Consider the following 22,088-nt stretch of genomic DNA (forward strand, 5'->3'; position numbering starts at 1 on the left):
TGCCCCCCCCCCCCCACTGGCGCTCAAGGGGGGGGGGGGGTGCAAATTTTCAAATGTTCGAGGGCCTACAAAATGTGCTCACTACCCCCCCCCCCCCCCCTCTTCCCCTCCCCCCCACTGAGCGACTTTTCGGCCGGCGCGATTTTCAAATTTTCGGGAGCAAAAAAAAAAAAAAAAATGGGCCCCCTCCCCTAAGAAGTCCTGGATCCGCGCCTGGACCTAGCTGCCAGTCAATCACCTTGAATGAATTTGAAACACCTGACTTTGTCCTATAGGCCTACGTAGGCCGTGGTTGACCGGCGTCTACAATAAGAAAAGACCGAAATCTCAACGGCATACATGAAGGTCCTAAAATTAACACGAAAACGCAAAATACAACTTGTATTACATTGACTTTCTAACATTAGCATAAATGTCTATATTTTAAAGAACTCAGCCAAACAAAAAATACATATCATTCGGTAATAAAACAGCTTCTTAACTATCCTCTTTAAATGTCCATATTTGAAAGGACTCAGCCAGACGAGAAGTACATATCATTCGGTAATAAAACAACTTCATATTATCCTCCTTAAATGACCATAACAATGACTGTTTAAGCATATAAAAATGACATACGTTTACAATGATATATAAAAATGTACTTTACTTAAAATTCGGCACTGAGAAGAGGGGAAACAGTCTCAGCATGCACTGGGTTGTCACCACACCACGGCCGGTTCCTTTCTTTGGAAACACCTCCAAAACTGAAACAGACCTCTCTCTTCAGGATCAAATATCAAAGTGAGCTGTCTGCATGTGCATTTTGACTAGCACACCCAAATGAAAATGTGTCATACAAAGAGTCTGCAATTCTATACACCTGACAGAACCTAGCTATTGTTTACACCTGAATATTCTTGACTATTCATCTAGTGAAGTGGAAATCTACATTAAGCACCTGTACATAACTGGGCTCACAAAAGAACATCTAATTTGAAAAAGATCATCATAAATCGAATCATTTCTTATGAACATATCATTAAAAGGCGAAGGTAATTGTTTAATGTTGAGCTTGTACATTAACTGTCCAAGCTGAAAAATAAACCAGTCTTTAATTTTCAAAATTGTATTATTTAGAAAAAGATTATTTGTGTGTGCCCGGAAATCTGCATAACTAATAATACGAATAGCTCTTTTTTGTAATATAAAGAGTCTATTAATTTGGGAAGTTGCTGCACTGCCCCAGGCAATAAGTTCGTAATTAAAGTAAGGAATAATAAGCGTAGAATACAAGGATAACATAAAATAATGGGGTTGGAAGTGTCTTAATTTGCTAAGGATACCAGTGTTGCGAGCAATAATTTTGCAGATATTGTCAGCGTGCGCTTTCCAAGTTAGTTTTTAAGATAATTCTTGAACCACGTCAACGGTTTTCCCCTAATTCCATAGTGCGAAAGTTTGTAAAGAAGGACATCATGATCAACAGTATCAAATATGCTTTAGAAAAATCTATGAACAAACCAGCCGTATTAGAATACTGATCGATAGCTTTGGTAACTGTTTGAACTAAAGAAAGTATTGCATGGGTAGTGCTACTCTTTTCTCGGAAGCCAAATTGAGTATCAGAGAGGATGTTGTGATTTTTAAAGAAACCCATGTTCCGTATGTGGACCAAATTTTCAAGGATTTAAGACAAGGTTGTACGCAAAGATATGGGTCTATAATTACTTGTTAATGTTCTGTCACCTTTTTTGAAAATTGGGATTATTTTCGAAAATGTTCATTGATTCTGGAATATGTCCAGATAATAATGACAAATTAAATATATAAACGAGAGGATCAACAATATAATTCATAGTTTTCTGTAAAAGGTTGTTATCAATTTCATCAAATCCTGCACTCTTATTTATTTTTAGGCAAGATATAATCTTAACTATCTCTTGTGGGTACGTAGGAGAGAAAAATATAGAACTTTCATTTCTCTCCCCCAAATAGTGGTGAAATAAACGGTATTTGGAGGGTATGTGCCTAGCGAGGTTAAAACCAACTTGAGAAAAATAATTGTTAAAAATATCTGCCAACTTAACTTCATTCTCAACTATTGCACCATTATGTCTAAGCTTAGTAATCTTAGAATGCTTAGATCCATTATTGATGGTAGAATTGATGATCTTCCATGTTCTTTTAAGATCATTTTTGCAACGATTGAATTGATCATGATAATACGCTTTTTTTAGCAGTACGTATCACTCCTGTAAGTTTATTCTTATACTTAGTATACTGGATCCGTGTTTGATCCAAGGTAGTCTGGATGACTTCTTATAATTTTTAGACTTGGGTTTAGAAAAAGGAATGTTTCGATTTACACGAGACATAAACATTCAAATAAAAACTTTATACGACTGATTAACATCTTCTGTATTAAACACGTCATCCCAAGATTCTTCTTCTCGACTTAGTTTCAATCCACATAGGTTTTCGTCACTATACACACGTCTTTTAGATGCATCACTAGGATAGTTATTTGCCTGAAATCGTTCGGAATAATACATGAAAACCGGGAAATGATCAGAAATAGCTGACAGGACTATGCCAGCTTTAAATTCAGAACGTACATTTGAACAAAAGTTGTCAATAAGAGTTACCGAAGTATTGGTTATTCTAGTGGGTCTAGAAATAAGTGGCAAGAAAGAGGCAGAGAGGAATGGCTCTAAAAAATCATGTGCTTGAATATTAGCATCACTTGTTAAGAGATCATAGTTGAAATCTCCCATAATGATACACTTTTTGTTTTGAACGGAGTGATAGTGTAATACATTATTCAAAGTGGCATGATTGCTCTGAGGTGGCTTATAAACAACTCCCAAGATATTTTTTCTTCTATTGCGATCAGTAATTTCAATAAACAAAGTTCCTGCAATTTCATTAATCACTTTCATGTCTTCGATTATAACATATTCAAATTGAATTGGCACAAATAATGCGACACACCACCTAGGTATTTTGTTTATACGATTATTTGTAAGTATATCATATCCAGGGAGAGAAAACAGTGTTTTATTTTGATCTGAAAGCAACGTCTCAGTTAAGCCTAATACTGTATTTTTAGGAACTCCTGTGTTATCAAGAAACAAACGAAATTGTTCACAATTCTTGTTGAGACTTCTAATATTAAGATGTAATATAGACAAGCAATAATCTGGTATACTTTTTAAAAACATTTTTGGCCGAGGACTCAGTATAATAGTTTGAGGAAATTAGACCCGAAGCATTATCATTTGGATCCAATCCACATTTCAATTCATCATTATTAGCACATAATATATCCTTTACTTCTTAAGCAAGATTTTGTTCTTCATTTCTTAAATGTAAAATTTATATTTTGTTGTTATTGCTTTGCTTTGCTTTAGGACCGTGAACATCCATGACATATTTACATGAAAGTTGCTTTGTCATAAACTGTATTAATTCCTCTAGCCAAATATGAACATCTGTGATGTATCGTTGTATTCAAAAGGTGTGAAAGAAGTAATGGACGCTATATATACAGTAATGGACGTTATGGATGAGGTGAGGAAAACTACGGAGAAGGAGCTGGATGCTATGGAGGAAAGCAAGACAGCTATGGGGAAAACAATGAAGGAACTGGAAGATATGGAGAAAGAAAGGAAAACATTGAGGGCAAAACTGAAAGGTATGAAGGAAGGAAAGAAAAGTATGGAGAAGGTAAAGAAAGATATGGAGAAGGTAAAGAAAGATATGGAGAAGGGACTATGAGCTATGGAGAAAGGGAATGGAGCTGTCAAGATAATAAAGGGAGCTTTCGGGATGTAAAAAGACGTTATAGATAATGAAAAACAAACGAAAAGAAACGGTGACGGCCTAGAAGGGTATTCATTGTAATGGGAAGGAGACCAACATATCTCAAAAACGAAGCCATGCATGCACTAGATATAGAACGTTAGTACCTTTTCATGGCAAAACCTGAATAGTGAGAGCGGGATTAAGAGATAGAAATTATTCCTATAGATGTATTTGAGTTTTTGGAACCAATAATGTTTTTCCATGCAGTCTGAGGTTATAGTATATAAACATAGTTAGTATGTAGAGAAGACTTGATAAACATGTGTGTACAAACTGCTTTCGATGCCAAGTAAGTATATATAAAGGTAATATTCGTCAATGTGCCAAGTACCAACACTTACGTAGCAATTCCATATGATATTTTCATTGTATTTGTCTTCAATGTATGTTTATCCCTTTTGTTTAAATGTATGATTATGTTTATATAATATTTTTCCCGTCTTGTACTGCCCTGTGTATGCAGGCAGTAGCCTAGGCTGGAATGTTTCTTTGTAAATGCTTCATGTTGCTACATTCAATAGTTAATGTATGTGATAAATAGTATATATATATATATATATATACACTGTCGCTCATATAGTTGGAATATTTTTGTTTTACCCCAATTTATGAAATTATTTTAAATTAATTAAGTTGGGAACCGGGGTAAAATGCAATAAATTATTAAAAATGTATTGCATTTTTTTTTTAATGGAAACTGCCCCCTACCCTAGCCCCCGCTGCGTACAGTCATGGTTCAGAGACAAAGCAATGGCCTCGTAACTGTGAGGCCCCAGGATCAAAACCGTGTCGATGTGCTATATTAGTGCCCTTTTTGGGGGGCATTAGTCCTCATTACTGTCATTTATGACTTAAGGGCGTAGGTCCCCTAGTCGATAAGCATAAAGCTTACACATGCTTTAGCAGTCACGCAAAACACACATTGTCAAATTATTATTCAATAAAATCTGAGAATGTATACTATTATCTAGATCTATTATTTTTAAATTATTTTTAAAATAAATCCCTAAATTGGCGCAAAACTAACATATTTGAGCGACAGTGTACATAATTATAAAAGAACCTATGCCGTAATAAGAGGAAGGAAATGTTATTGAAAAGAATATAGGCAAAATTATTGGAATGAGGTGCCAAATCATTGATAAAGCCTTTACAACAGAATAATCATCGTCTTGTATCATTAACATGTAGTATACTGTATTTGAATTGCATTTTTTCTTCTTCTTGAAACACCTTCAGTTTTAGGATATGTACACTAATTTATGTAAAGAGAACAGACAAAAAATATTTCTTTATAGTCTTTTTTTTTTGCCCTGTTAACGCTTTGATTGAATGATTATTTTCAATGAAAACAAACAATACTCCAAAGTTTACGATTTTACTTACATGGATTACAAACATTGTAGACCCTTCTATAATTTTATGTGAAATAAGCGTTCGTTTTAAAGAAATTTTCCTTCAGATTATTTCTATAACTTTGCATTACAAGTCTCCAATGTTTAATAGGTCTGTGAACAAAGTGGACACATTCTTCTTCCATCAACAATATATCAATATTCATATTTGTATCATAATTTTCAATCTAAGATCTCAGTTGAATCAAATAAAGTGATGAAATTGATGGTTGCTTTGTCATTGAAGATGATGAATCAATGTTAAGATTGGTCTACACGGGAATTTATATATGCAAATAATGTTCATTTTCCGGTGCACATTTATGTGTAAATTAGTTTAGACAGAACATTTTTCCTCAATAAATATTTTATTAAATAACCGAATACACTGGAAGTGTGTCATCTTGTTAACCACCCAAAAAGCACAAATACGCTTAAGCTTAGTAAAATTATGTCAACAAATAATGTTCCGTTTTCATTAATTTAGTTATATGCACATACAATGTTATGAGTTCAATGTTATGTTTCTTTTTCTCTTTCTGTCTTATATCAAATTCTTAAATTGAAATCAAGATTAATTTCATTAAATCATTAATGCAAATAACAATTTTTGTTGTTGGTGCCAGTAACATTCTTTTTCAATTACTTCCATTAATTTTGTCATTAGTTATATTTATAAGTTGTATTATCAGTATTTGTATTATTATCATTAGGCCTACTATTATTATTAATGTTGGTATTATTATAATCATTATTATTATTATCATCATAATTGTTCTCACTAGCGTCGATATTTATATTTCTGTTTAATTATTAATTCGATTTGAATTGTATATTGTACAGTGTATAATTGACAAAATCAAACTGATTGTCAACTTCTCCAATACCCTAATGTGGGTGAAATAAGAATAAATTGTCATCGTCATTTTCATCATTGTCAAATTGTCATTGTCATTGCCTTACTTTTGACCACGCGCTGGGTAAGGAAATATAAGAGGAAAGTTCTAGTAACAGAAAAGTTACTAAATGTCAATATTTTCATCAGGTTTCCCGAATACGGCCCGTAGCCTCTTACACTGCAAAAACCAGGGTGTTAAATATTCAACACCAGCATGGAATAGAAAAATATCAACACCCTTGGTGTTCATTTCATGTCCGATTGGCGAAAAATAACACCAACGGTGTGAAAATATTCAATTACAGGCTGATGGTGTCATATTTGGTGTTATAAAATCGCACATGCGCATAAGCTAGAGAATTCGACGAAAATCATTGGACGAAAGTTGTCATATGATCCGATATGCGCCTCTGCAGCTGCGCGCGCACAGCTAGACGAGAGCGCGCATGTGGCTAGAGAATTTCACTGGCACTGACTTGAAGTCTTGATTCTGGAGTAGTAATTCTTCAAATTAGGCCTAGATTCTAGATGTGAAGTGATCGAAGTGCATGCAACCATGCCATTAAGCGTCAGGGTCTGTTCAGCGGATCGAAGTATTAGAAAATACCTGCCTATAGATCCAGAAGACACAGTAGGATTCTTTGAACTCAGTAAGTGTACATGGTTCTTGTTTGTTATAAACTTTTATAGATCTAGCCTATGTATTACGTGTTCGTCAGCTGGCGCTAGCCGCGCCTGTCGTTGGGTAGCCCAGGCCTAGAGGTCTAGGCCTACTATGCCTTGGCTGTCCGGCCGGGTTGGGTATCCGGTCAGCATGATGCCATTTAATATTTTATGGATTTCTGAAAAATTATCATTGATAAATACTCCAAAGGGCAAACATTCATGATAGATCTAGGTCTATATGTTATTTAATACATATTTGTTTCAAAATGTAAAGGAAAAATCAGTAGATCTAGACCTAGTCTAGGGCCTAATCCTGGGTTTTTGCAAAAATATCAGGTCTAGGCTAGATCTAGATCTAGATCTAGAAGTCTAGACTAGATCTAGACTCTAGATTTCTAGGCCTAACAGTTAGATCTAGAGTTCTAACGTTAGATCTGCATTGACATTAGGCCTAGATATCTAGATCTAGATCTAACGTTAGATCTAGACTAGATCTACCCCATTCATGTAATAAAAAAAATGCAAAAATAATAAACATGGAAATTCAATCTCTAGATCTAGATCTAGATCTAGACTATTTGTAGCGCACACAACAGTCCAAACTCCACCCCCGGTTGAGCTTGATGTCCCATTTAACAGTTTTACTATTATAAAATGGCTCTAGATCTAGCCTAGTATTTTAAGCATCGTGATTGGTCAATACGCGTCACATGGCATTGACAAATTTTTGATGCAAGCACGATTTTGCAGAAATGAGTGCAGAAAAAGCGCAGTAAAAAGTTATATTGCACGGTGCGTACGCGTGACCATGGGGATCCAGTGCGCGCGCGTACGCGTAGTACTAGTACGCTCCCTCGAGTGCATTGTAGGCTATAGGCTACGCGTAGCTAATATTGTACGCTCCAAGATCCACCATGATCCCCAGCGCAGCGTACGCGTTAGCTCTAGCTAGAGCGGGGTATTATTAGAAAGCAAATTTTTGTTTTACTTTTGCCTTGGATTTAGACCCGTTTTGACTTTTGGATTTTATAATGAAGCCAGGAATTTCAGCTGTCTGATGTAGACTCGTCTCTAGACACCCTATGCATTTTATTTTTAATCAAACAATGAATCCTGTAGACTTTTTGGTAAGCCTGCAAGGTCTTAGACCCTCATTTTATTTCTAGAACCAACATAACTCTAGATCTAGATCGAACTCTCGTATACTTAAGATCTAAACTTTTGTTTGTTGCTGTTTGTGTCGCTATTTTATAAAACAAATAACGCACTTGACCCTGTTGTGCGAAACGTAAATGCAGTGTTCGCTCGGTTTCTTCAGATGGTTCGCACTGTCAACTCGCCGCAAGCGGCTTGTTGCACAGAGCGGCACCAATATAAAGAAACCTCGCGCGTACTGCATTCACCGCTATTGCACTCTGGGACGTGCGTTATTTGTATACTATAGCACAGTTGGGCTTGTAGCAGCAGTTTTTGCAGCATTCGTTTATTATGACTGAGCCATCAATCTGTAAGAAACTGAAAAGTGCACTGTGATATTTATTCTCATTTATTTAATCTCTCCTACAGTCAGAAGAAAATTCCACATAAGGGATGGGGAAGATCTCGTACTTGTGGATGAACAAGAAGGGTTTGGTATAGACGATGACGTACTAGGAGATGTGGTGACCAGCAATCCCACAGTCAGCCTCATGGTGCTAAAAGAAGATGAAGAATGGTCTGGTAAGTTTTGGATAAAGTGCATTATAATACAAAATTGCAAATCCCTGCTAAATGTGATATCATCAGTAGCGGATTCAGGATTTTAAAATAGAGTTAGAGGGGTGCAAAGAGCATATTAAAAATAAAGAGGGGGCGCAGATCACAATTTAACCTTAGTAATGTGTATGTTCACGAGGTAATTCTCAAAATATAGAGGGGGCACATGCCGGGTGCGCCCCCTGCTGGATCCGCCACTGATCATTGTATGTGCATGCATGTTAAAATGAGTCAGCGTTCGTCTGGTAGCAGGTACAGTGTAGGCTTGTATGCTGTATAGAGTCTAGGGAATTAACATTTTGCTTTTCATAAGCAATAAATGAATGTGCAGTTCAAATTACAGGCACAGGTCTCAAAACTTGGTGGAGGAAAAAAAAACCTACCCTTTTTTGATGACGTAACCTTGCCACAAGAGCCGTGATTTGTGGGCGGTCAATGATCTAAATTCGAAGTCTAAAGATTATAAAAATTACAGATTCTTACAAATTGAATTTTTTAACAATGCAAACTTGCATTTAAAAAAAAAATGTCTTTAATTTAAATTGTGACCCCACCGAACAAATTTGAGGAGGGGACTGTGAAACGGGCGCCATACTTGTGTGTTTCTGTGCGTGTCTGTGTATGATCTTTGACCTTTTGCTTCAAAATCCTACAAAAGGCCACTCCTATGCCATTTCTCATCTGATTTTGATTCTGTTTGCTTTGTGTGATAGCACGAGGTGAGGGCTATTGGACCCATAGAAACCAATAAGTTTAATGGTTTCAATAGGGAAAGGGAAATAAAGGACCCATAGAAACCAGCAGAAAGGTTATATTGCTCCAATAGAAATCCAACACATACTTCTGTTGGTCCATTAGAAATCCATCAGAAAATTTTTGCTGATCCAATAATAGGAATCCAACAATTTCTTTCTGTTAGTCTTATACTTATAGAAAACCATCATGAAAGAATTCTGTTGGATTATATTGGACAGACCTATTGGTTTCATTGGGAACAGTCCAATGGAAAAGTAATTGAACATTTCTAAATGCTAGTATTATAATTCACTTAGACATGAATGAATGCATCAATTAACAAATTGTCCATTAAAAAATGCTCAAGTATTATAAAATTAACAAATGTGTCAGACCAATATAACTTAGCTGGTTTCTGATGGTTTTAGACTAATAGAAATTTATATGCAGTTGGACCTCCCTTATCCAGTCTCCTTTATCCAGATCACTTGAGAATTTGCCTATTTTACTCAAATAATTAGCGGAACCAACAAAGATTTCAAGCATACTCGTAATATCGCAAACTATTTGGGTTACTTATATACATTATTCCCAACATTGTTATTACACATTCAATTCAATTTTTCATGATCAGAAACATGCATTCATTCAAACTCGGTAACTGCATGTTTTGAATATAGGATTCCCTTATGCATGTATGCTGATCCCAAGTGTGGGGATAAAGGAGGCCCAACTGTATTCAATTCTACCAAAGTTTAAGATGCCAGTATTCATTGTTTTTTAACAGTGCTCATGGCTTTATATCTTTTTTTCTTTATTAAAGGTTCAGATGTACATAGCATCACAAGTGCAGACACTATCAAGGTGGATACCAGCTCCTCTTCCCTGAGTAGCTCAGAATCTGATTCAAGTTTTTGCTCCAGTAGAAAGAGGCCACGATTAAATGCCCTCAGTGAATCAGGTGCAATCACTGACAACTCTTGTGAGGTAAGGTTAAGAAAAAATTGTTTGCTTCATTTCAATCTCAGCTATCATAATCAACATAATATAAGGGACTCATCACCTATACGGATTTCATATTATTTAAAATTGAAAATGATATTGGGAGAAAAAAAATACATCTAGTGTAGTTAGAACTAACATTGTAAATTAATATTTCCTGTAGTAAGGTTTTTGTAATGGTATAGGTTAACATTAGGCAACTAATTTGATTTCTTTTTTGGTACATCTAAGCTGACGACTCCTGTAAGATATTGGCCATCTTTTTTGCTTCGTCATCTGTCATAAGTTTTCCATAAACTTTTACAGTTTCATTTTCTTCCAATGGGTGGTATGATTTCAAACAAATGATATTATGTCTAGAGGTTTAAATTGAATTGCCAAATTTTATGAAATGTTTTAGAAATGGGAAAGAGAAATGAGGTAAATAATCATCGAATAATACATCTCATGATCTGGTTCCATATAGACCTCTGAGGGTATCAAGGAAAAGGACTAATATCAAAATTAAAAAGTTGAAGATGAGATGCATCGATTGTTACATAACCTTTATTGTAGTGTTCATGATGATCCCAAACATAGAATAGTTTCCTGCTGTATTGTTTGTGGATATGAAAGTAATGAACACTGTTCAGGGCACTTTAGACGGTCTCCCCATGGCATTGGGCTTGCATGTCTATATTAAGTAGAAGGAACTCGCATTACAATAAACACAAATTTACCTGTAGCCTCATGTGTCCCCTCGTGTGTGTGTATGTGCGTGTGTGCATATGTGTGTTTGGGGTGTTTGTGGGAGTGTGTATTTAACAATATTTAAACTATTTCAAGCTCTATAAATAAATATATTATTATTTAGAATTTATGATTATTGGCCATATATCAATTTTAATATCATAATGTACCTATATAAATTCATAGTCATTCATAAAATTTCGTGCCCTTAGAAAGGTCAGTATGAATTAAAGTGCCTGAAAGTGCATTATAAACTCAATATGTTTATTTATGACTTAATGGGATGATTTACCTGTTTGCAGTTTGTACAAGAAATTTTGCGGCACAGAGGTGATGCCATTCTCCGAGAGTATGAATTGACTGGAGCACTTCAAGATAAAACTAGACGGCAGATGATTAACCTTTTGGTAGCCCACATGCAAGAACACTATGGGTAAGTGCCAGCAAATTTTCTTTTATGATTGTGTAAATGCACATAATAATTATCAGGTACTACCAATTATGTGAAAAGAAACTGAGGTAACATGGTCAACTTTAAAGGAATTTGTTGTCTCTTCAAAATCATTTTTCAAAATATTCATTTTTTATGCCTCCGCCACCGTCAGGTGGTGCCGGAGGCATTATGTTTTCGGGGTTGTCCGTCCGTCCTTCCGTCCGTGCGTCCGTGTGTCCGTCCGTGCGTCCGTCCGTCGGAAACTTGTTACCACGATAACTTCAGAACTACTGGACGGATTTTTACCAAACTTGACACAAGTATTTATATACATGTGAGGATGAACTGATTAGATTTGGGGTTTAGGGGGTCAAAGGGCAAAGGTCACAGGGCCAAACAAAAATTGTAAAAAATTACCCGAAAAAAGCTCGATATTGCTATAACTTCAGACAAATTGAACTAATTTCTTTCAAACCTAGCTCAATTATGTATTAGCATGGGAGGAAGAAGATTTTGGGTTCACGGGGTCAAAGTTCATAGTGCCCAAAATTTGTAAAATCACCCAAAATGTTTCGGATTTCCAATGGCATGGAACAAGCAATAATATCTTTCTGATCGCATGATGGCAGAGGCTTAAATTTTGACCGTGCGTGGTCGAAGATTCATCTAGTTTTAAATGTGATTTGCACATGATGGTTATCAGGTATTACCAGTCTTGTGAGTGACATTTTTGGGTCATTACGTTAAAATAGATTAATGCCGTAGATGTTAGCGGCCTCATCGTCATGAGGCCTCACTTTATAAATGTATTATGAACTAACCATGTGATATTTTGAGATTTTAAAGTAATAAAAAAATACTAAACTATAGCAAATTATATGATGCAGACGAGACCACTAGGGGTATGCTACTTGTTATCAACATACTAAGTTCTGTTTTAATAGAGCCAGTCATGAGTCCATATGACTGTAATTCTCATACAGGAGATGTGCTTTCTTATTTCACAGCAAACATCCAAAAGCAGCTATGAAAACCAAATATGCCATGGGGATAGTGAATCTGTTTCCAAGACTCAAGGATCCGTTTACTAGCACAGGTCATGTAAGTATTATAATCTGGGCCCATATTCAAATAAATACTTTGACTAAGTAAGTTTTTTTACTAAGTATTTTGGCTAAGGTATTTACTTATTTTGTATTCAATTCAGTTCTTAGCATTTTACTTTAGTAAGTCAAAATTTAAGTAAAATACTTATTGAGAGGCATTGTGACATCACGATTTTGTGACCAAATGATGCGCAATCAACACATTGCACCAAAAATGCGCTACTTCATAATTCTCCGCAGCTGAGAGTGACTGCGCACATACATGTAAGCCTTCATCTACCAGTTAAATTTGTAAATGCTTTGGCTTAAGTCTCCTCTAGAGGTGTCTTAAATTTAAAGTAAAATACTTAGCCAAATTTATGAATTGAATACCAAAATCTGCAAAGTATTTTATCCGAGCAAAAATCTAAGAAAAAATATTTATTTTTCTGACTGAAGTATTTAATTGAATATGGGCCCTGCATGGTCCTCTCTGATAAGAAGGTATTGCATTCCATTAATCAAAAGAAAACTTATGATACTCTGATAAGATAAAAATACCCTCAAAATCTCTCTAAATTATATTCTGAGAAGAATTTTTTTTTTTTAATTTTATCTTGTGTAGGTCACACTCCACCATCTTTGGCACAATATCCAATAAGAAATGTATGATACCATTCTACTCTCCTTCACAACCACTCAAAACTCTTTTTTTCTTGAAGTGGGGCAGAGTGATGGCTGCTTCCTTGTATCAAAGTCAAGATGCTTGCATTATATGACACTAATGCTACTTTGCTAAAATTTCTTTGAAAACTACAATTTCTCATCACATCATTTTGTGCATCATTTCAAGGTTAATATTATCAACAAAAAGCTTATACATACATTTTCAACCACGCGGTCAAAGATTCATCTCGTTCTTTCACTTTAGGAAGCTTATTTTGATGCAAGAAGTAACACGGGATTCCTGGCTGCTAGAATAAAAAATGTTAACCGCACAACAGAGGAGAAGACATCCAACCCATTACCCAAGCCATCAAGCAGAGATGGTGGTCCTGGGAAGGTCCGAGAAGGTGACCAAGAATCTGCTCCAGGCTGCACCTATGATGAAGACCTCAACTGGTTACGACACTGTCCAACATTAGAACGTGATTCTACCCTGGTTGTTGAAAAGATGAAATCCACTTTTCCTGTTAGACAGCATATGGTCAGGGACGGACGCTCCGCATCGGATATTTTGGAACAGTTTCCTTTTGAAACTGTTCCAGGTTTGGTAAGTGTTACAAAAAAATTTACTCCTAATTCTTGATTTAGCCTCTCAGGCCTAAGGCAACAAAATTATGTGTATGGGAATTAAAGCATCAGAATTATTACTTGGCACTGAGGCATCAAATTCATATTTCTCTGTTTTATTATATATGTTTGAGATTTTGAAAATATCAGTCCGAAGATTCTGCCAGTTTTATCCTTCAATCTGTATCTGTATTTACCGCATGTGACTGTCTGTTGGTGAACAATCACCATTACTGGTTGTCATGTACCTTTGGACAGTGAGCATCAACATGAGTGATATCTAGCAAATCTAATCTATTTCAAAGGTCCAGCAAGTTTCATTCATGTATGGATTTTGTGTAGAGAGACCTTCAAAAGTACTTCTTAGTGGTTGCTATTCAGATAAATATTTGAAGAATCCCCTTTTCCTGGATCTGGGGTGTGTATATATGGGGGTCTGAGCTTTGACGGTACCTTATTATATTGCTGATTTAGTCTAACTGGGGTATCTGTACTGTAAAATTATGCATAGTTTATTTTTTCTCTCTTTTCCCCGTTTTCCTTTTACATGTATTCTTGCAGATTGAGGTAGATTTTCGGAAACTTTTTCCTGAAAATCACTCGCGTTTCCTGACCAAATGGCCCGAGTTGAAGCCCAAGGTTGTTACACTTGCAAGACAACTTCTGAAGCAGAAAGGAAACTTGACAGTGATGGAGCTTCTGTCATCTTATGACAGTTCTGATCAAAATAAAGAAGGTATTTTTGCACATTCCCTTGAATGCACCCTCCGATGTCATAAAGGGTGGAATTCTTGATGGTGGTTTATTTGAGACCATGGATAAACCATTGATAGGTTAGTTTAAATTTGAGCATATATGTGCTTCACACAAGCATGTTCATTGGACAAGTTTTAGAATACATGCAAATCTAATCCAATCCATGGTTTTGAACCAAGTTTAGACCTTGGTCTTAAACCACCATTGAGAATTCCACCAAAGAGCTTGCAGTCTCATTAAAAATGTATATTAAGGGACAAGTATGCTGAAATCACAAAAAATGACCCATCCCAATTAAAACAATTCCCCCCCCCCCCTTTTTTTGTCAACTCCTCCAACAAATTATATTTATCTGGAAGGCTGGGATACAGTAGGGTTATTGGGCATCTCAAATAATGTGGACTCTTGTTGCAATGAGAATTACAAAAAATTACATTACATGCCCACTTGGCAAAGTTATTTGTAGTTGGAACATGCTCTCCATAATTCTTTTATTATATTAATTATATAATTATGAAGAAGAAATTTATATAATTATGAAGAAAAAAGTTTGTTGCATGGCCCATTGTGGAATCTTTATAAGGATTATCACATTGCCAATCATTACTTTTGAAATAGAATGAGCTTCTGTTTTGAAACAAAGCATCATGTTTATATGTTCACTTTGTTATTTTTCTTCCTCAGATATGATATGCATGGCTTATTATCTTATAATATGAACTTGAATCGACCCCACAGGACCCTGCATTTACATATTAGCAGCTTGCTTGTGTTTACTCTGTCTTTATTTGAAGATAAATGCTTTAGAATTCAGAAAATCATGATATTTTTGTTTTTCTTCATTAGTTAACTTTGAAAAATATGGTGGCCCATAGGGGACATATTTGATAAATTGTTAATTGCAACATTTGATTCCAGTATTGATGCAATTTTTGTGATTTAATCATGAAAAGGATGTCAAATTGGGTAGAAGCATGTTAAATTCAGTAGAACAAGAAAAAAATTGTAAAAAAAAAAACATGAACTTATGCTACTAAAGAGTTTGTTATATATGTGTCAACAGAGAACAATCTAGGTTAGGTGCTTTGCCATGAATGTTGCCTTCTCCCATGCATAAATATCCCGTTTATTATTTTCCTATTGATTTCTTTTTTCCCATCCCCCTTTGTATAAATTCTCATAAGAAAGAAGAAGAAGGCGTTGCTATAAGTGTCAGTAAAATTTCTCCAAGGGTGCCAAGCTGGCATCAATTGGATTTTTGGTTTAGTACCCCTAAACTGCATTAACAGCCACTTGCATGCTTTGGCTATAATATTGATAAGTCCTCGACTATATACTTATTTCTTATAATAGTTTCTTGTTACAGGCTATTTTGATTCAAATTTTAGCAGGTCAGTTTGTAATTATTTTGGTACATTTAACTTCTATTTTTCACCTTGATCAACATGTAAGCCTGTTTAATAATAACCATTTTCATTTTGTAATGCACAGGATGGAATTCCAGCACATCTGCTATCCTCCTCCTCTTGTGCCTATTGCCTCCTGCAAGCCAAGGGAAGTCCAAAGCTGCGTCTGCAAAAGTGTCCATTTCTTCAGCTCTCTCGAGGGTTATTCAATTTCAGAAGGTATTTAGCTTTTCATTACGAAAGAGAACTGTAAATATTAAGTACCGGTAATACCCTGTCACATAAAACACATTCTTGCTGCATTAAAAAAAAAGTTTCAGAAAGCATCGTGATGTGTGTTCAAAGAGAACAATTATATTGGTTTATGATCTCTTACATGAAGAGGCTTAGACTGATTTGGACAGAGAAGGTGCTCGAGAAATTTAGGCCTATTCAAAAACTTCACCCGCCTTGAAATTGGTCGGAGTAAAATAAACTAGAACAGTAGACATCAAGATTTGCAAACAAATACTAGGAACATGTTGTGTATGAAAACATAGTAACAACTTGTGTGATATATCAGGCATGTTGCCTTTGATTTTCACAGCCCTACATGGAGAATCAATAAATGAAAAGGAATATTTCATGCCACAAATTTGCTGCAAGTTAATAATAGTGCAGAAATTGCAGTATCTTTATTTTTCGTACTCCTTTTGTGGAAGTTGAAATGTCTTGACCACATTAGAAAGACCCTTTTTAATCATATACATAAAACAAGCTTTGAAAGTACTTGCATTTTTACCCCTCTACAGGGTAAGAAAAATTGTATTTCATTACAAAAAATATCATCTGATATTTTGATGTTATATCATTTGATGGACCAATTCCAATTCTTTTCTTTGATGTAAATTTGATTTGGTTTTATGTCCTACATTATTGTCCAATAACCCTTTTGTAAAAACACAATTTCCCCCAGTACTACATGTAAGGCTGTCTTTTAAAAATGTTGATCGAAATATGTTGTTCATTGAAATGCGTTGAGTATTGAAATGCGTTGAGTGCTAGTTACATTCTATACAAATAATTTGTTTTCAACACAGACAGGAGGGAGTATTCAAGCATTCCTCGACAACACAAAAGAGACCAAGAGTCAACCGTTCCTTCTGGCAATTGGCAATTCCAAGGCCCGAATCACCAACTACATGATCATTGTGGATCACAAGGCCATTCCATGTTCGGCACGCACGGTCGAAGCAGCAGTAGATTTACTCTTCAAGACCCACTTTGTCTTTGGCCTGCAGTACTGCTTGTCTCTGCGGCAGTTCTGGACTTTTGTCCAGACTGCCATTTTTGAAATCGATATCGGAGTGTCCCGGGAAACACCAAGAGTACGTGAAATTAGATCGAAATTGTTAGCACCATGATTTGCTTCAAATGCCACAAACAGTTTGCAATACCCAAATTGGTTCAACATTTGAGATTGAAACATGGAGTTATTGAAGATGGTAAAGAAGTATTGACCTGTGGGCAGGGAGCTTGTGCGAGAACATTTCATACTTTTCGAGGATTTCGGGGACATTTGCAGACTCACCTTAAAACCGATTTTCCAGATAATAAAGAGCAGTCTAATGAAAATGATAAAGTGAGTGACTTTCCTGAAGAAAGTCTTGAAAGTCTTCAAGAATACAATATTAATAATGATGAGATTGTTGAAGATCAGGATGTATATGAAGATGACATTTTATCTGTAGATACCTTGAACAGGCAGTGTGTAAATGTAATTTCAAAATTTTCAGCAAATAGTGCAAACTCTGGAAAAGTTGTAAATGATGTAGTAGAAACAACCAGTGCGATTGTAGGTGATGTAGTAAAAAGTGCATCGGCAGCCGTTACAGCTGCTTTCTTAAAACATAAGCTGCCTATAGAATCCGAGGCTTATAAGGAGATTCAAACACATTTTGCTATGCTTGAAAAGCCCTTTGAAAATTTGAATTCAGAATATAAGCGGACAAAGTATTGTGAATCAATTGGACTTGTTGAACCACAAGAAATCAAGTTAGGCATCCGATATGATAGTCGTCTCAATAAAAGAACTAAGCAGTATGAACAGATTGCTATTGAAGATACATTTGTTTACGTTCCCATTTTAGATTCTTTGAAGCAGCTTTTAAGCAATAAAGATATATTGCATTTTGCTACTCATGACCATAAGAGCACAGATGGTGTAATGAGAGATTATTGTGATGGTTCACAATTTGAGAAAACCCCTCTTTTCCATGAAGATGAGAATGCCCTCCAAATTCACTGTTTTTATGATGATTTCGAGACTGTGAACCCCATTGGTTCAAAAACAAAAATTCACAAGATAGGTGCTTTATATTTCATTTTGAAAAATCTGCCACCAAAGTATAATTCCAATCTTTCCAATATCAATCTTATAGCTCTATGGTATGCTGAAGATGCCAAGAAATATGGATTTAATGCTATTCTCAAGCACATTGTAAAAGACATTAATATCCTGTCAACAGTTGGCATTGCTCTCCCTAATGGAATTGTGAAGAAGGGGACCATTACTCAAATAAGTGCTGATAATCTTGGTGCTAATTCCCTACTGGGATTTGTAGAGAGCTTTTCTGCTCATTATTACTGTCGATTATGTGTTACAAGTAAGGAAGAGGCACAGAACAAATTCAAAGAGGTTTCAATGGATATGCGCACCAGGCAGACTTATGAGCAACATTTAGAAGAAGCTGAAGCTCAAACTACCCAGTCACATGTGTTTGGAGTGAAACAAAAGACTGTATTGAATGATTGTATTTACTTTCATGTCTTGGCAAACTTTTCACTAGATATAATGCATGATCTTTTGGAAGGCATAGTTCAGTATGAGCTGAAACTTGTTCTAGAGTATTTCATATATGAAAGGCAACCGCCCCTCTTGTCCCAAGATGAACTGAATCAGAGAGTCGCCAGCCATTGCTTAAACCGTACAGATAACAAGAACAAACCATCCTTTATTAAACTTAGGTCAGCTAGGAATGATGTTGGACAGAAGGCTATGCAAGCATGGTGCTTGATTCGAAATCTGCCATTCATAATTGCTCAAGACATTGAAGAAGGAAATGTCTACTGGGAATTGCTACTTAGATTACTAGATTGTATGGACATTATTTTTGCTCCTCAATTGACAGCAGGCTTGATAGCCCAATTGTCTATTCTTACTGAAGAACATCACACACATTTCCAGAAAACCTTTCCTGACAGAAGGTTGTTGCCAAAACACCACTTTATGGTGCATTATCCAACGTGTTTGAGAGAAGTTGGGCCACTCATACATGTATGGTGTATGAGGTACGAAGCGAAACATCACCATTTTGGCCGTGTTGCAGAATCTGTGCGTAATTACAAAAACATTTGTAAATCACTTGCCAAAAAACATCAGACAGCACTAACGTTCCATCTTCAGTCAAACCATCCTTTGGAATATCTGGAGGTTGGGCCAGGTAGTTCACTACTTTTGTCAGATTTAGATGAAAATATTGGACAGATTGTGCAAGAGCAAATCCAAGTAGAGGATCTTTCTACTGAATTATTTGATGCCAACTGGGTTAAAGTACATGGAACACATTATCAGTTGTCACTTCTGGTCTGCCATGATGTTAGCGAGCTTCCTCTGTTTGGTCAAATAGAGCATATCATTACACAATAGCACTGTATTTTTTGTACTTGTCCAATTAGATACAGTGTATTACAATTCACACTATCATGCCTATGCAGTAGAATTTAGTTTTCCACGTTGTCATGTAGTGAAGAATCAAAAGGAACTTGTTGACTACAAACCACTAGATTTGATGACAACTTTGTCGAAGACAGACTCGAGGAAGTATGTAGCACCAAGGCATGTACTTTTTAAGTAATTTAAAGCTTTCAAGCTAATGTCTGGTTTTGCTTAGTGGTATCAATTGGTTTTAAAAATAATTTTGATCAATAATATTTTGGACTCTTAATTGTTAACATCTTTAAATTGGTTAATTCGAAACCAAATTGAAGTCAAATAGCTGTTGTATATTTTCTTTTTTTTTCTTACAAGAAAAACAATTCTATGATGTTTGTGCATGAAAGCCAGTGAACTAGAAGTGCATGGACTGATTTTTGTTGTTGTTGTTTATATCCTGTTGGAAAAACGAGCAGCGAATTAGTTGATATAGAAATGCATAATTTTACTTTTTGATTTTTTCTCCCAGGAGTAAAATGGGAAATACATGTTTGTAAACAGAAAGCTGTAAAAGAATGTTCACCTATATTAGAATGAATGTGGAATTTATAGTGTTTTTTTAATGTTTTTGAAACATTTGTTTAACCCTTTACAAGCAGTGAAGGAGATAAAAATCCCCTGAAATAATTAAATCATCCTGAATCTCAATGGTTGCAGGCCTGTGGTAAAAAAAAATCTTGTTAAACAAAACTGCTGGATAAGATTTGTTAGTTTTGCTATTGTTCTTGAAGGCTGCTTCCTAGCATAAGACATTAAAAAGCCTTACTATAATTAGTCTGCGAGCACAGACCATTGGCTTCGGTTTTGCAATTTGCATAGTGCACGATGTAAAATGGAATATGTTTGTAAACAGAAAGCTGTAAAAGAATGTTCACCTATATTAGAATGAATGTAGAATTTATAGTGTTTTTTCAATGTTTTTGAAACATTTGTTTAACCCTTTACAAGCAGTGAAGCTAGGAGATAAAAATCCCCTGAAATAATTAAATCATCCTGAATCTCAATGGTTGCAGGCCTGTGGTAAAAAAATCTTGTTCAACAAAACTGCTGGATGAGATTTGTTAGTGTTGCTATTGTTCTAGCATAAGAAATTAAAGTCATACTATAATTAGTCTGCGGGCACAGACCATTGGCTTCGGTTTTGCAATTTGCATAGTGCACGATGTAGAGTCTGCATTTAGAGACTACATATACACATACAGTTATGCTCCCTTTAAGGGATCATGATATGAGTGAAAGTAGTCTCTGACTGCAGACTCTGAAATATGCACTACGAAACTTGCGAAAAACCGAAGCCGAGAGTCTGCCTGCAGATTATACTAGCAGTTTCCAAGGTTTTTTTTTTGGGGGGGGGGGCACTCTGTATATTTCATATGAAAAAGATTCTGTGAAATTTTCCTTCAGCATGCATGTACTAGGATTCAAGGTGAAATGTGTCAAAATTCTTATTAGCTACATAATTCACTCTGATGTAGAAGCATAATGTTTGTTGTTTTTTTTGTTTTGTCTTCATTTATACATGCATTTTGCATCCTGTTTAGTTTCTATTTATTAGAAACGACTTTGATTTTTCATTCCTTGAAAGGAATTATGACATTGTTTAAAGTTTTTATATTGGAAAATTTTTAGTTACTTGTTTCATCCTTTTTTTTTTTTACTTATAAGGGTGGATTCATAATAACAGATTTTGAATGATTTTTAGTTACTTGTTTCATCCTTTTTTTTTTACTTATAAGGGTGGATTCATAATAACAGATTTTGAATGATTTAAAAAAGTGTGTTTTGTTGTATTCAGACAAATGAGTCACAGATTTTGAATACATGACAAAAGGATTTAATGTTGAACCATACAAGATAAAAACGCTAAGCATCATTGATTTCAACATGAATGAAAACAAGTTGTTTAATTTATTGATTAAACAAGCACCATGTGTTTTTGTTTACGAAAAAAAATTGTTTCTTTTCACTTCTTGTGTGTATTTGAATATTTTCTGTGCATGTGTTAAGATGGAGTGAGCTGGAATGAATTGTTGGTGTTGAAAGAATGGTGTGTTGAGTTTTTTAAACACTGAGACTAGCATTGAATTGCAATACCAAGAGTAGAAAAGTAGTAGACCTTTAGTGTTATATAACACCAAAAATAGGATTTATTGCAACACCGAAGAATGGTGCTGGATTTTATATTAACACCATAAATAGAATTGGATTGCAACACCAAGAGCAGAATTATACTATTTAATTCTAGAATTGGTGTAAAATAACACCAACAATAGAATTGAAGTGCAACACCAAGAGTAGAATTAAAATTATTTCATTCCAGGCGGTGGTGTTAAATA

General features: G+C 35.4%; 2 protein-coding genes across 2 annotated transcripts in view; both read left to right on the forward strand.

Annotated features, from left to right (window-relative positions):
* LOC574698 overlaps nt 1–3,767 on the forward strand; it is a 54,430-nt gene extending 50,663 nt beyond the window's left edge. Inside the window, exon 10 of the mRNA XM_030992613.1 lies at nt 3,500–3,767. Within this exon, the coding sequence (XP_030848473.1) occupies nt 3,500–3,759 (260 nt within the window). The 3' untranslated portion in view covers nt 3,760–3,767. The remainder of the gene's footprint in view (nt 1–3,499) is intronic.
* Nucleotides 3,768–6,316: 2,549 nt separating this feature from the next.
* LOC115927145 lies at nt 6,317–18,356 on the forward strand. Its single transcript, XM_030992614.1, has 9 exons — nt 6,317–6,788; nt 8,371–8,523; nt 10,118–10,281; nt 11,328–11,458; nt 12,466–12,559; nt 13,475–13,816; nt 14,398–14,572; nt 16,084–16,217; nt 17,078–18,356. Exons 1-9 carry the CDS (start codon nt 6,695–6,697, stop codon nt 17,399–17,401), a joined length of 1,611 nt encoding a protein of 536 aa, XP_030848474.1. The 5' UTR covers nt 6,317–6,694; the 3' UTR covers nt 17,402–18,356.
* The last annotated feature ends 3,732 nt before the right edge of the window (nt 18,357–22,088 follow it).

Source organism: Strongylocentrotus purpuratus, unplaced genomic scaffold (genome assembly GCF_000002235.5).
Source record: "Strongylocentrotus purpuratus isolate Spur 01 unplaced genomic scaffold, Spur_5.0 spur5_scaffold_20, whole genome shotgun sequence".
NCBI lineage: Eukaryota > Metazoa > Echinodermata > Echinoidea > Camarodonta > Strongylocentrotidae > Strongylocentrotus > Strongylocentrotus purpuratus.